Genomic DNA, 13052 nt, shown 5'->3' with positions numbered 1-13052 from the left:
TGAGATAGTAAGTGGTCCTTATCTCAGATCAATTTAAACCTGATCTCACTTCTCCAACCCTCTATCAGAATACTGATTTGTGGTATTAAGGCCCTTGGGAGACCTGTTTGGCAGGAATGGAAATGACTACTCACAGCATAACCAAAGCTACATGCAAATTGTAGGGAAAAATCTATGGCTTCTATCAGCTTCTGGAGCCTTTCATCTTCAAGAGCAAACCGGTGCCCAAAAGCCACAGCACTTATCATGTTGGAGACTGAAGTAGCGATGGGCAAGGAGGGGTCAAGTGGTTGTCCTGCAAAATAAAAATATACTAATGTTAGCTCAGCTGGTCCGGTTCATACTGAGAGTGGGGTTTCATGGTGGCCAAGAGAAGCTGCTGGGATCTCCATTAGGAACCAAGAAAAGCATATCACATCCCTTTCTAAAATGGACAAATATATCTCCATATGCGAGCTCAGCACCATCACTTAGCATCACATACCCTTTGAATGTGCAAAAACCTCCACGAGCTGATGGGCCTCCTCTGCTACTTGCTGCTCCATGCCTTTCTTTTCCCGCCACAGCTTCCGCAGAGTAACTACAACAAAGCGTCTCTGTTGCCTCCAGGTGTGACCATTTGATAATCCAATACCTATGGAAAATCAGTGAGAAATAACAACAATCATACCTCGGGTTAAAGTCGCTTTGGGTTAAATCTTGTCAAGTTGCCTCCCATGGCGACCCAGAAGTAACAGAACAGGTTACCTCAGGGTTTTGCAGCTCACACATGTGCAGACGCTCAGAATGACGTCACATGCATCCGAACTTTACAGTATCAGCAAAAAGTGAGATTTCTCGACAGCTCTACCGTTTTGATTTTTGAAGAGAAAACTGGTATCTGATACAGTGTGATGTTGACAAGTTTAGATCTTTCCATGGAAGGCCGTCACGATCAAATTTCACTTCTCATTTGGGAGACAAATGGATGGCAGGTGTTGTAGAAGGATAAAGGACTTAACTTGCTTCTGGCCACCCTAACCTGGTGGGTCAGTTTCTCAGCCAGAGCAACAGATCACACCAGAGCATATCATGAGTCTACTGAAAGCCCTGCTGTACAGTGTCAACATTTAGCTTTTTGTAAGCAAGCATTTATCAGCAAAATAGATGCTTTGATTCACCAATTATTCCTAGCAAAGCTGAGAAGGGAGTTGGGTTTATCTATGTAAACAGTGGTGATTTCTGCAACAAAGAGTGAACTTGCAGGTATCACCTGAGTTTTCTCATAATGTTAAATACTAACAGTAAATTCAAATCACAAACCCAATTCAGTTAAGGGACTTCCATGAAGAAAGATGGCTGACTAAATGTCTACTGCCGACACTCCACAGACAGAGATGATTATGTGGTGATTAATGATAGCCAGGATATAAATCTACCAATTGAACTTTCACTTGGAAAGCAAGCCATCGGCTGGCACAAGAAGAGGCAATTATTAACAGGCAGAAAACAAAACAAAAAGCATGTTTTTATTATTTGCAACTAAGAAATATTCTAAACTCCTAAGGTTGTTCCGATGGCTAAGAATTCTCATTTTATATTACTTTTAACTTCTTTGCCCCTTTGGTGTAAATGCCAACTGCAAAGTGAGATTTACCTCTCTGATTGTGGGAACGAATATGCTCCTCTATTAAGGAGACAGATGCAGGTTTTCAAGGCAGACTGTTAAGGTGGAGAGTGAGTTGTTAATAAGACCTCAGTATGGTATAAAACTGGGTGTAAAATAATAAATATACAACAAGTAATTAACTATGGATTATTTTTTAATATTGTATATGACTACAGTGCAGAGATTCCTGTTTAAATAGAAATGAAGGATTTGTTTTTTTAAAAAAAAACATGGAGGAATGGTTGGAATTTTTGGGGAGATAAAGTCACCATACTGGAATGGAAGAAGACTATTGGGTACACACTTGAAGGTGATATCTGGCTGGTGAAAGACCCTGTGTGAGAGGCAGAGAAGGACAGAGCTCCCAGGATGGGAGACTGGGGGAAGAAAGGGAAGCACCCAGGTGAGAGCTGGGAGGGTCCACTCCATTCTGTATGAGACAAGATATAATAATAATAATAATAATAATAATAATAATAATAATAATAATAATAATAATAATACTGATGGCAACCCAGCCCAAAACTCTGGACAAGCTGGGCAAGGGGCCACATAAAGATGTTGAAAAGCATCAGGGAGAGTATCGCACCCTGAGGTACTCCACACACCAAGGAGTGGCGCGATGACAATTCCCCCCCAAGCACCACCCTCTGTCCCCGACCATAGAGAAACGAGTGCAGCCATTGAAGGACTGTGCCCTGGATCCCCACGTCGGCAAGGTGGTGGTCCAGAAGTTCGTGATCGAGCATGTCGAAAGCTGCTGACAGATCTAGAAGAATCAACAGCCCTGACCCGCCTCGATCCAGCTGTCTACGAAGATCATCTGTTAGGGCAACCAGAGCCATCTCGGTCGCATGACCAGTGCGGAAGCCGGACTGGAATGGATCCAGAGCCGATGTTTCATCCAGAAAACCACCAAGATGTTCAGCAACCACTCTCTCAATCACCTTACCCAGGAACGGAAGATTCAAAATTGGGCAGTAATTGGTTAGATATAAGGGAATCTAATGATGTTTTCTTTAAGAGCGGGCGAACCACTGCCTCCTTCAGTTCCCCTGGGAATGTCCCGGTGCCAAGGGACAAATTGATGATATCCTATCCCCTAGGAGGGCCCACAGCTCATCTGGACATGCTCTAATCAGCCAAGACGGGAACGGGTCGAGAGGACAGGTGGTGGGCTTTCCAGCTCAGAGGAGTCTGTCCCCATCAGCTGGGGATATCCGGTCGAAGTGGTCCAATACTGGACCCGAGGACAGTTGAGGGGCCTCCAGTTCCTTTATTGTATCCAAATTGGCAGGGAGGCTATGGAGGAGCAACAAGACCTTCTCCGCAAAAAAGCTCGCAAATGCCTCACAGCTGTGTGTCAAATTGTTATTTAAATTTGGCTGTCCCTCAAAGGACGTTAAAGACCTAATTATACTAAATAATTGTGCTGGGCGAGAGCTAGCGGATGCAATGGAGGCCGAGAAGTAATACTTCTTAGCAGCCTTCACCGACATCTCATAGGTTTTCATAAAAGCCCTATAAGATGTTCTTGAGGCTCCGTCACGGGCACCCCGCCATACTCACTCTAGCCGTCTGAGGTCCCGATTCATTTTCCGGAGCTCCTCGGTAAACCAGGGAGCCCAGTTTCTGCAGGGTCGCAGGGGGCGCTTAGGTGTGATCTCATAGAATCATAGAATCATAGAGTTGGAATAGACCACAAGGGCCATCGAGTCCAACCCCCTGCCAAGCAGGAAACAACATAAGACAACAACATATGGTTGTCAAGCCTCTGCTTAAAGACCTCCAAAGAAGGAGACTCCACCACACTCCTTGGCAGCAAATTCCACTGTCGAACAGCTCTTACTGTCAGGAAGTTCTTCCTAATGTTTAGGTGGAATCTTCTTTCTTGTAGTTTGGATCCATTGCTCTGTGTCCGCTTCTCTGGAGCAGCAGAAAACAACCTTTCTCCCTCCTCTATATGACATCCTTTTATATATTTGAACATGGCTATCATATCACCCCTTAACCTCCTCTTCTCCAGGCTAAACATGCCCAGCTCCCTTAGCTGTTCCTCATAAGGCATCGTTCTCATCGATCTCATCGATCTCATCGATCTCATCGATCTCATCGATCTCATCGATCTCATCGATCTCATCGATCTCATCGATCTCATCGATGGCTGGCAGGAGCTGGATATTCCAGCCCTCAACAAGCTCAATCAATGAGTCGCCAGGGGGAGCAAGGTCCCGCAAGGCTTGGCGAAACCTATCAGGGTCCATCAGCCTCTGCGGGAGAGCCCAAATCGGCTCGCCACCTAAGCAGGGTGGGGGTGGAAAGTCAATCCTGGATTTCAGAGCGTAGTGATCAGACCATGGCGCCTTCATCGAAGGAGACATGATCACATCTATACCTACGCCAAAGATCAAATCCAGCGTGTGGCCTGCTTGATGTGTGGGGCCCGAAACAAACTGGGAGAGCCCTAGTGTCGCCATGGAAGACACCAGGTCCAGAGCCTATGAGGAGGGAGTGGTATCAGCATGGATGCTGAAGTCCCCCAATACCAATAGGTTAGGGAACTCCAATGTCCAGCCGGCCACCGCCTCCAGTAGGCCTGACAGGGTGGCTGCTGGTGCGCTAGGTGGCCGGTACACCAGACAGACAGCCAAGATCTCCTCGGAGCCTCACACTAGGCCAACACATTCCATGCCGGGGATCGATGGCAATGGTAGAGCCCTGAAAGGACAATCTTCCCGGATTAAGAATGCCACCCTTCCCCCCCCCCCAGCCCACAGTCTGCGACTGGTGGAGGATGGAGAAACCCAGGGGCGCCATCTCTCGTAAGGTAATTGTTTCCCCTTTGTGCACCCAGGTCTCTGTCACACAAGCCAGGTCGACCCCGTGCGAGGTAAAGAAATCTCGCAGGGTGGCGGTTTTGTTGCCTATAGACCTGACATAGCACAGCACCAGTGATGGAGGTGAGTAATCCTTGCTCACCCTACCCTCGTCCCTCGGGATGAGGCGCAGATTGGAAGGGGTACGAGCATATCCATATCTCGATCCCCTTCGCCTATAAGATCTACCTTTGAGACAGGGCTTGGCATTTCTTTCTCTCTTTTACTTTTTTGTTTGTTTGTTTAGTTAGTGTTGCTGAAAAGTTTCAATAAAAAAGTATGGAAAACCAAATAAACCCAATTCAGCCAATTTTTCGACACTGTTTTTAAGGATATAATGTGTGGTGTCAACTAGTTACTACTTCTACTGGTCCAACTAGACAGGTTTGGGATTTTTACTGAGGGTGAATTCTGCACCATATTCTTGACAAGATGTAATGCATCAATGGTGGATATATTCTGCTTTGTTAATTCTTCTGAAACGCTGCCTGAACACTACTGCATTATTTCTGTCTGGGAAATCTATCTATATTGCAACGAAATAGGGACAAAAATAAGTTTGTGCATTTGTAGTTTTCAGCAGAAAGTCAAAGGATGTGACAGAATGGAAATGAAACTGTATGATCACCTCAAAATCTTTGCAGGCATAAATAGTATTGACAATGGAGTTGGATATAACCACCTTGAAAGTATTATGAGCACAAATCATTATGAATGTGCAATTAAAAAATGTTTTCTGGAGGAGCCCTTAGCACCAGTAATAAACTGTGGAGTTAGTGATGGGAATTATTGGACAAGCCAGCCCCACAGTAACTCACATTGTGTCTTTCAGAGTGAATGTCCCTGTTCTTTGGAACTGCATTCAGAATATGACTTTGTACTTTCCCCCCAAAAAGGAAGACATTTTTCCCCCAACAAGCTTTCCCAGTCATGTACAAAGGTCACTTCAATAGGTGTATACCTTTTATTGTTTTAACCCATATTTAGTTGTTGTTGATTTTTGTACTCTTTTAAAAACTTTTATAATAAATAATAATAATAAATTTTTATTTATACCCCACCCTTCCCAGTTTCCCAGAAAACTGGGCTCAGGGCGGCTATCAACAAATTTAAAACACTTAATTGATGCAACAAAAAAACAGCATAAAATACAATATAAAACGTGAATAACAATAAATTCAGAATTCAAAAATCAATTTAGGGGAGAAATCCAGCCAATAAACATTAGATGATCAGCGGGGTATCTGGCTAAATTAGTCCCATTTGGGCCAGAGAGGAGACCAGGGGAGAATTAGCTGTGGGATCCCAGAGCGGGTAATCTTCATAAAAAGGGGAGGGGAGGGGAAGGAAGTGGAATAAAAGATCAGGCTAAGTTCAAATTGAAAGCCAGGCAGAATAGCTCTGTCTTACAGGCCCTACGGAAGGAAGTTAAATCCTGCAGGGCCCTGGTCTCATGGGACAGAGCATTCCACCAGGTCAGAGCCATCACTGAGAAGGCCCTGGCCCTGGTGGAGGATAATCTGACTTACTTAGGGCAAGGAACCTCTAAACTATGATTATTCATAGTTTATTTATAGGTGGTACATGACCCCAGTCAAGCTTGCAAAAATATATCATCTGCCCGATAATAAGTGTTGGAAATGTAAAGAGATTGAAGGTACATTCTTTCACCTTTGGTGGACGTGCCCAAGGATCAAGGCCTTCTGGAAAATGATATATAATGAATTGAAAAAGGTATTTAAGTATACTTTCCCGAAGAAACCAGAGGCCTTCCTCCTGGGCATAGTGGATCAATCGGTGTTAAAGAAGGATAGAACTTTTTTTATGTACGCCACTGCAGCAGCAAGAATTCTCATCGCAAAGCATTGGAAGACACAAGATCTACCCACTCTGGAAGACTGGCAGATGCAATTAATAGACTACATGGAGATGGCGGAAATGACTGGCAGAATCCAAGACCAGGGAGAAGAGCTGGTGGAGGAAGATTGGACGAAATTTAAAATTTATTTGCAGAAACATTGTAAAATTTTTGAATGTTGAGGACATTGAAATGAACCGCAGGGGTTCTAGCAATAAGCTAAAATGTATGCTTTGGATAAATAATAGATAAATTAATAGGACATGAATTTGCTGAACTAATTATTAAAAGGTATACAAGAATGGGAGATGTGAGGAAGTCAGGAAAATAAGTTAATTGAAGATGAGAAATTAAGAAAAAGGGAATTTTTTGTTTTCTCTGTACATGTGTTTTCTTTTCCCCTCTTTTTTGTGTTCAATGTTTGTGTTATTGTTTTTTGTAATTTTGTATTCTTTCTTGTTTTTGTATCTTTTTGAATTTTCTTATTGTTAAAACTTAATAAAATATTTATTTAAAAAAATGATTATTCATAGTTTAAACTGTTTTTATATCTCTGTAAGGTGCCTTGAGACATACATGCAAGAAGCAATTCATAATGCATAATGATGATAGTAACTATGTGATTGCAAAGTTCACATGTTATATTTACCACGAGTCCATGCCCAAAACATGTTGGAAGAGCTTGTTGAGAGAAGCAGTGTGTTGTGTTTCTTAGAGATGTCATAATCAATCAAATCTTCACATGTGCTAAAGCCAGGTTTTCATGCACCCAAATGAACGTGTCATTTGATAGCATGAGGACAAGCCACTCTGAATGACCTCCAGAAGATGAGCCACTCTGAATGCCTCCAGAAGATCAAAAGAGACTACGAGGCTCTCGGCAGGAAGTTGAAGCAACTAAATGCACAAATTGTCATCTCATCTGTCCTCCCAGTTGAACGACGTGGCCCAGGGAGAGAGGGAAAAATAGTGGAAGTGAACAGCTGGCTTCGTAGGTGGTGTAAGCAGGAACGGTTTGGATTCTTAGATCACGGACTGCAGTTTCTTGAAGATGGACTTCTGGCAAGTGATGGGCTGCACCTCACAACGGTTGGGAGAAATGTTTTTGCCAAAAATCTCAGAAACCTCATCAGGAGGGCTTTAAACTGACTAATGTGGGGGAGGGAGACAGTGCTCCTGAAGGTAGGAGCCTATCAATTGATGAAGATGATCATCCAAATGTCATATACCAAATGGAGCAAACAGCACGCAGACCTAGTGGTGGGAGGAAAAAATCCTTAAATAAGGGACACGGGGGAATGATTAATGGACTTCAATGTCTGTACACTAATGCGCAAAGCATGGGAAATAAACAAGATGAGCTTGAGCTCTTGGTACAGCAAACTAAATATGACATAATAGGCATCACTGAAACCTGGTGGGATAAGTCCCACGATTGGAATGTAATAATGGGGGGATACAATCTATTTCAGAGAAACAGACCAGACAAGAAAGGAGGAGGAGTGGCGTTATATGTCAGGGATGTGTATACCTGTGAAGAGATCCAAGATTTAGAACCTCAAAGCCAAAGTGAGAGCATTTGGGTCAAAATTAAGGGAGAGAAGAATAACAGGGACCTCATTGTGGGAGTTTACTATAGATCCCCAAGCCAAACGGAGGACATAGATGATGCCTTCCTGGAACAGATGGCCAAGCACGCAAAAGGAAGGGAGATAGTAGTAATGGGGGACTTCAATTACCCGGATATTTGTTGGATGTCAAACTCAGCCAAGAGCATAAGGTCAAACAGATTCCTTACTGGCCTTGCAGACAACTTCATTGTCCAGAAAGTGGGAGAAGCAACAAGAAAAACAGCCATTTTAGATCTGGTCCTAACCAATGTTGATGAGCTGGTTAGTGGGGTAGAAGTGGAAGGATCATTAGGCGCGAGTGATCATGCTCTTCTGAAGTTTACTATACAGTGGAAAGGAGCAGCCAAGCATACCAGGACTCAATTTCTTGACTTTAAGAAAGCCGACTTCATAAAACTTAGGGAAGTGCTGGGTGAGATCCCATGGACAGTAATACTAAAAGGAAAGGGAGTTCATGATGGCTGGGAGTTTGTTAAGAGGGAGATACTAAAAGCACAACGTCAGGCAATACCAATGAGACGGAAACATGGAAGGTGCCTAAAGAAGCCAGGGTGGCTATCTAAAGAACTTTTAACTGAGTTACGATTAAAAAAGGATGTGTACAAAAAATGGAAAAGGGGGGAAACCACCAAAGAGGAATTCAAACAAATAGCCAGCACGTGTAGACACAAAGTCAGAAAAGCTAAAGCACAGAATGAACTCAGGCTTGCTAGAGAGGTTAAAAGCAACAAAAAAGGCTTCTATGGGTATGTTCGTAGCAAAAGGAAGAACAAAGAAACAGTGGGGTCACTCAGAGGAGAAGATGGTGAAATGCAAACAGGGGACACAGAAAGGGCTGAACTCCTCAATGCCTTCTTTGCCTCAGTCTTCTCCGATAAGGAAAACAATGCCCGACCTGAAGAATTTGGAGCAAATGATTCAACAAAGGAAACACAGCCCAGAATAACTAAGGAGATAATACAAGAATACTTGGCCAGTTTAGATGTATTCAAGTCTCCAGGGCCAGACGAACTGCATCCAAGAGTATTAAAAGAACTGGCCAATGTGATCTCAGAACCACTGGCAGTCATCTTTGAGAATTCCTGGAGAACAGGCGAAGTCCCGGCAGACTGGAGGAGGGCAAATGTTGTCCCTATTTTCAAAAAGGGGAAAAGAGAGGACCCAAATAATTACCGCCCAGTCAGTCTGACATCAATACCAGGGAAGATTCTGGAGCAGATCATTAAGCAAACAGTCTGTGCGCACCTAGAAAGGAATGCTGTGATCACCAATAGTCAGCATGGATTTCTGAAAAATAAGTCATGTCATGTCTGTGCGCACCTAGAAAGGAATGCTGTGATCACCAATAGTCAGCATGGATTTCTGAAAAATAAGTCATGTTAGACTAACCTGATCTCGTTTTTTGACAGAATTACAAGCCTGGTAGATGAAGGGAACGCAGTGGATGTAGCCTACCTTGATTTCAGCAAGGCATTTGACAAGGTGCCCCATGATATTCTTGTAAAGAAACTGGTAAAATGCGGTCTTGACTATGCTACCACTCAGTGGATTTGTAACTGGCTGACTGACCGAACCCAAAGAGTGCTCATCAATGGTTCCTCTTCATCCTGGAGAAGAGTGACTAGTGGGGTGCCACAGGGTTCTGTCTTGGGCCCGGTCTTATTCAACATCTTTATCAACGACTTGGATGATGGACTCAAGGGCATCCTGATCAAATTTGCAGATGACACCAAACTGGGAGGGGTGGCTAACACCCCAGAGGACAGGATCACACTTCAAAACGACCTTGACAGATTAGAGAACTGGGCCAAAACAAACAAGATGAATTTTAACAGGGAGAAATGTAAAGTATTGCACTTGGGCAAAAAAAATGAGAGGCACAAATACAAGATGGGGGACACCTGGCTTGAGAGCAGTACATGTGAAAAGGATCTAGGAGTCTTGGTTGACCACAAACTTGACATGAGCCAACAGTGTGACGCGGCAGCTAAAAAAGCCAATGCAATTCTGGGCTTCATCAATAGGAGTATAGCATCTAGATCAAGGGAAGTAATAGTGCCACTGTATTCTGCTCTGGTCAGACCACACCTGGAGTACTGTGTCCAGTTCTGGGCACCACAATTCAAGAAGGACATTGACAAACTGGAACGTGTCCAGAGGAGGGCAACCAAAATGGTCAAAGGCCTGGAAACGATGCCTTATGAGGAACGGCTAAGGGAGCTGGGCATGTTTAGCCTGGAGAAGAGGAGGTTAAGGGGTGATATGATAGCCATGTTCAAATATATAAAAGGATGTCACATAGAGGAGGGAGAAAGGTTGTTTTCTGCTGCTCCAGAGAAGCGGACACGGAGCAATGGATCCAAACTACAAGAAAGAAGATTCCACCTAAACATTAGGAAGAACTTCCTGACAGTAAGAGCTGTTCGACAGTGGAATTTGCTGCCAAGGAGTGTGGTGGAGTCTCCTACTTTGGAGGTCTTTAAGCAGAGGCTTGACAACCATATGTCAGGAGTGCTCTGATGGTGTTTCCTGCTTGGCAGGGGGTTGGACTCGATGGCCCTTGTGGTCTCTTCCAACTCTATGATTCTATGATTCTATGATTCTACCTCAGCCCCTGGGGGTTGGCTCCTAGGTAATGCTTTTCCCGTTGTGTGCAGCAGTAACAGAGAACCTTTGTTCTGTTTTTCTGGACAGCCCTTTAAATATTTCATCTTAAGAAAATACCAGTAGAAATTCTTATTCTTCACTACTTACCCTTTCCTTTTATCAGAGTCCTAAGGTAAGGAGTCTCTGGTCGCTCGTCTAATTGCTCAGAGTGGTCAATGAGCGCTTCTTTCACTGCTTGGAATCCAGACAGTACTACAATGGGTAGATGTCCTAACCATATGGTGTAAATATTTCCATGTTGCTTTCCCAGCTACCATTTGGTTCAAAAGAGAAGAGAGGAATGATGTGTTCAAAAAATGCGGTTGGATATTTCAACTTAATACGAGAACATCATCCTCCCTCACCTCTGCAGTTTCTCACTATGTGCAGTTCTCTTCCTATCATCCTTTTCCATACTCCTCCTCCCCTTCCTTCCTTCCTTCCTTCCTTCCTTCCTTCCTTCCTTCCTCCCTCCCTCCCTCCCTCCCTCCCTCCCTCCCTCCCATAATTCCAACCCATTTGTTTTACTCCCTCCTAGCCATGTTGCAGAGACACTTCATAGTAACCAGCCCTCCTGCGACAGACAAGAAGATGCACAAATCTTTGCCAGAAAATGATCTTGCCACAATCTTTGTGTGTGCAGGGATGTGGAACCTGTAGCCCACCAGATGCTTTTGAACTAGAACTCCCACCATCCCTGACTATTGGCCATGGTGGTTGGGGCAGATGGGCATTGTAGTCCAAAACAACTGGAGGGTACCAGGTTGGCATAGGCTGGGCTTGAGCCCTGGGTCAGGTTTCAGACCCACGGTGGGTTACAGCAGGAGCATCACCACCATGCAAATATATGGCAAGGAATTAAGATGATACATGTCTGGGCTAGAGAATATTACCAATTCCAATGTTTTAAAAGTTAATATGCTCATATCTGATGGTTGAGTAATATTGTATTTTTTGAAGAGTTTTTGCTGAAAAAAGGCTCAAATTGTATTTAAGAAACAACAGATAAAATAAATTATGGTCTGACAAATAGTAAATGCTTGCGGAAGAGGCAATGGAAAGGTGCCTGTTCTGTTTGTCTCTTGTCTTCTCTAGTTACACGTCAGCTGCTGCTGAGAAAGGCTGATTTGCTCCTGCTTCATTGCCAATCGAACTTGTTCCCCTTCTGTCTGTTGGAAGGGGAGAAGTACACAGCATTCTAGGAGAGGGATGTCCAACAGGTAGATTGGGATCTACTAGTAGATTGTGCTGTGTCTGTGGTAGATCTTGGGGCCCCCCCGAACCCCCCTGAAAGCTCAAGAACTTTGGCCCCCTAAAAAAGCTCAACAAATTTGGTAGATCACTGCCAGTTTTTTTATAGTGGGAGTAGATCTCAGTCTCTTGAAAGTTGGACATACCTGTTCTAGGCCATGTTGCATCATGCAGTAGAACGAAAGGAAGACAAGATCAAGAACATACTGTAATAAGCTGTTCTATTAATTCAGCTTCTTGTGTTACACAATGTGTTTTGGAGATAAGAGCCCTTCAAGCAGCAGCTATGAACGACACACATTAAAACTAGTATAAAGGGGCAAGATTCCGATTAATACTGAAAAGCACAAAACCATACAAAGTAGGATAATGGCAGCATGGGTAGCTATGTGAAATCCGGGGGGGGGGGGGGGACACAAGGCAACATAAAATGTTGTTGTATTTTCAATTTGTAAGTGGTAGCAAGACTTCCTTTCCAACTGCCATCAGTTTCACAGCTTTCTAAATGACTCTCTGAAGCTGATTTCACAGCACTGGCCTTGTAATCTTGGAGAAAGTATTACCTGGAGATTAGCACTTACTGTAGGCTTGCCATACATAGGGAAAATTCCTGACGTGTCCTAACAGGAATTGGCAAAATGTCAGGGAACACCCAGATGTATGGCAACCCAAAAGCTCAACAATTTCCTAAAAAATGGCAACCCTAGTTTACCGCAGAGATCCTTTAAGAAGATTTTGGTATTTTTGTTTATAATTTGTTTTTTATAAGTGCTTCTGGTTTGAGTGAAAAAGATTGAATAGGGCATGGAGGTTAGTGCCTGTTGAGAGGCTGCTGTGAATGAATGCTGTGGTCCATCTTTTTTCTGTAATAATATTTTTTTCTTTTTTCATATAGAAAGTTACATTTCTTAACCTTGGTAACCTCAAGGTAAGATTACTTGCAATGTGTTATACATAGGGTTGCCTCTGAAGACAGTTCGGAAACTTCAGCTAGTGCAGAATTCAGCGGCCAGGTTGCTCACCGGAACAAGAGCATATTACATCACTCCTGGTCCGGCTGCAGCAGCTACCAATTAGTTTCTGGACCCAATTCAAAGTGCTGGTTTTGACCTAGAAAGCCTTAAATGGCTTAAAACCACAAT

At 43.6% G+C, this 13052-nt stretch overlaps 1 protein-coding gene and 1 long non-coding RNA gene across 2 annotated transcripts in view; both read right to left on the bottom strand.

The window, feature by feature from the left end:
* LOC308585171 overlaps window positions 1-13052 on the bottom strand; it is a 91809-nt gene that overhangs the window by 33033 nt on the left and 45724 nt on the right. The gene's annotated exons all lie outside the window — the stretch shown is intronic.
* The window catches only part of LOC308585145 (cytochrome P450 2J2-like), a 37919-nt gene that overhangs the window by 23227 nt on the left and 1640 nt on the right, over window positions 1-13052 (bottom strand). Inside the window, exons 2-4 of the mRNA XM_081190739.1 lie at window positions 10768-10930; window positions 485-634; window positions 135-295 (exon numbers count right to left, since the gene is read on the bottom strand). Of these exons, the coding sequence (XP_081046865.1) occupies window positions 135-295; window positions 485-634; window positions 10768-10930 (474 nt within the window). The remainder of the gene's footprint in view (window positions 1-134; window positions 296-484; window positions 635-10767; window positions 10931-13052) is intronic.

The sequence above is a fragment of the Podarcis bocagei genome, assembly GCF_964188305.1.
Source record: "Podarcis bocagei genome assembly, chromosome: 4".
Classification (NCBI taxonomy): Eukaryota; Metazoa; Chordata; class Lepidosauria; order Squamata; family Lacertidae; genus Podarcis; species Podarcis bocagei.
This window is presented reverse-complemented; position numbering and strand designations above follow the sequence as displayed.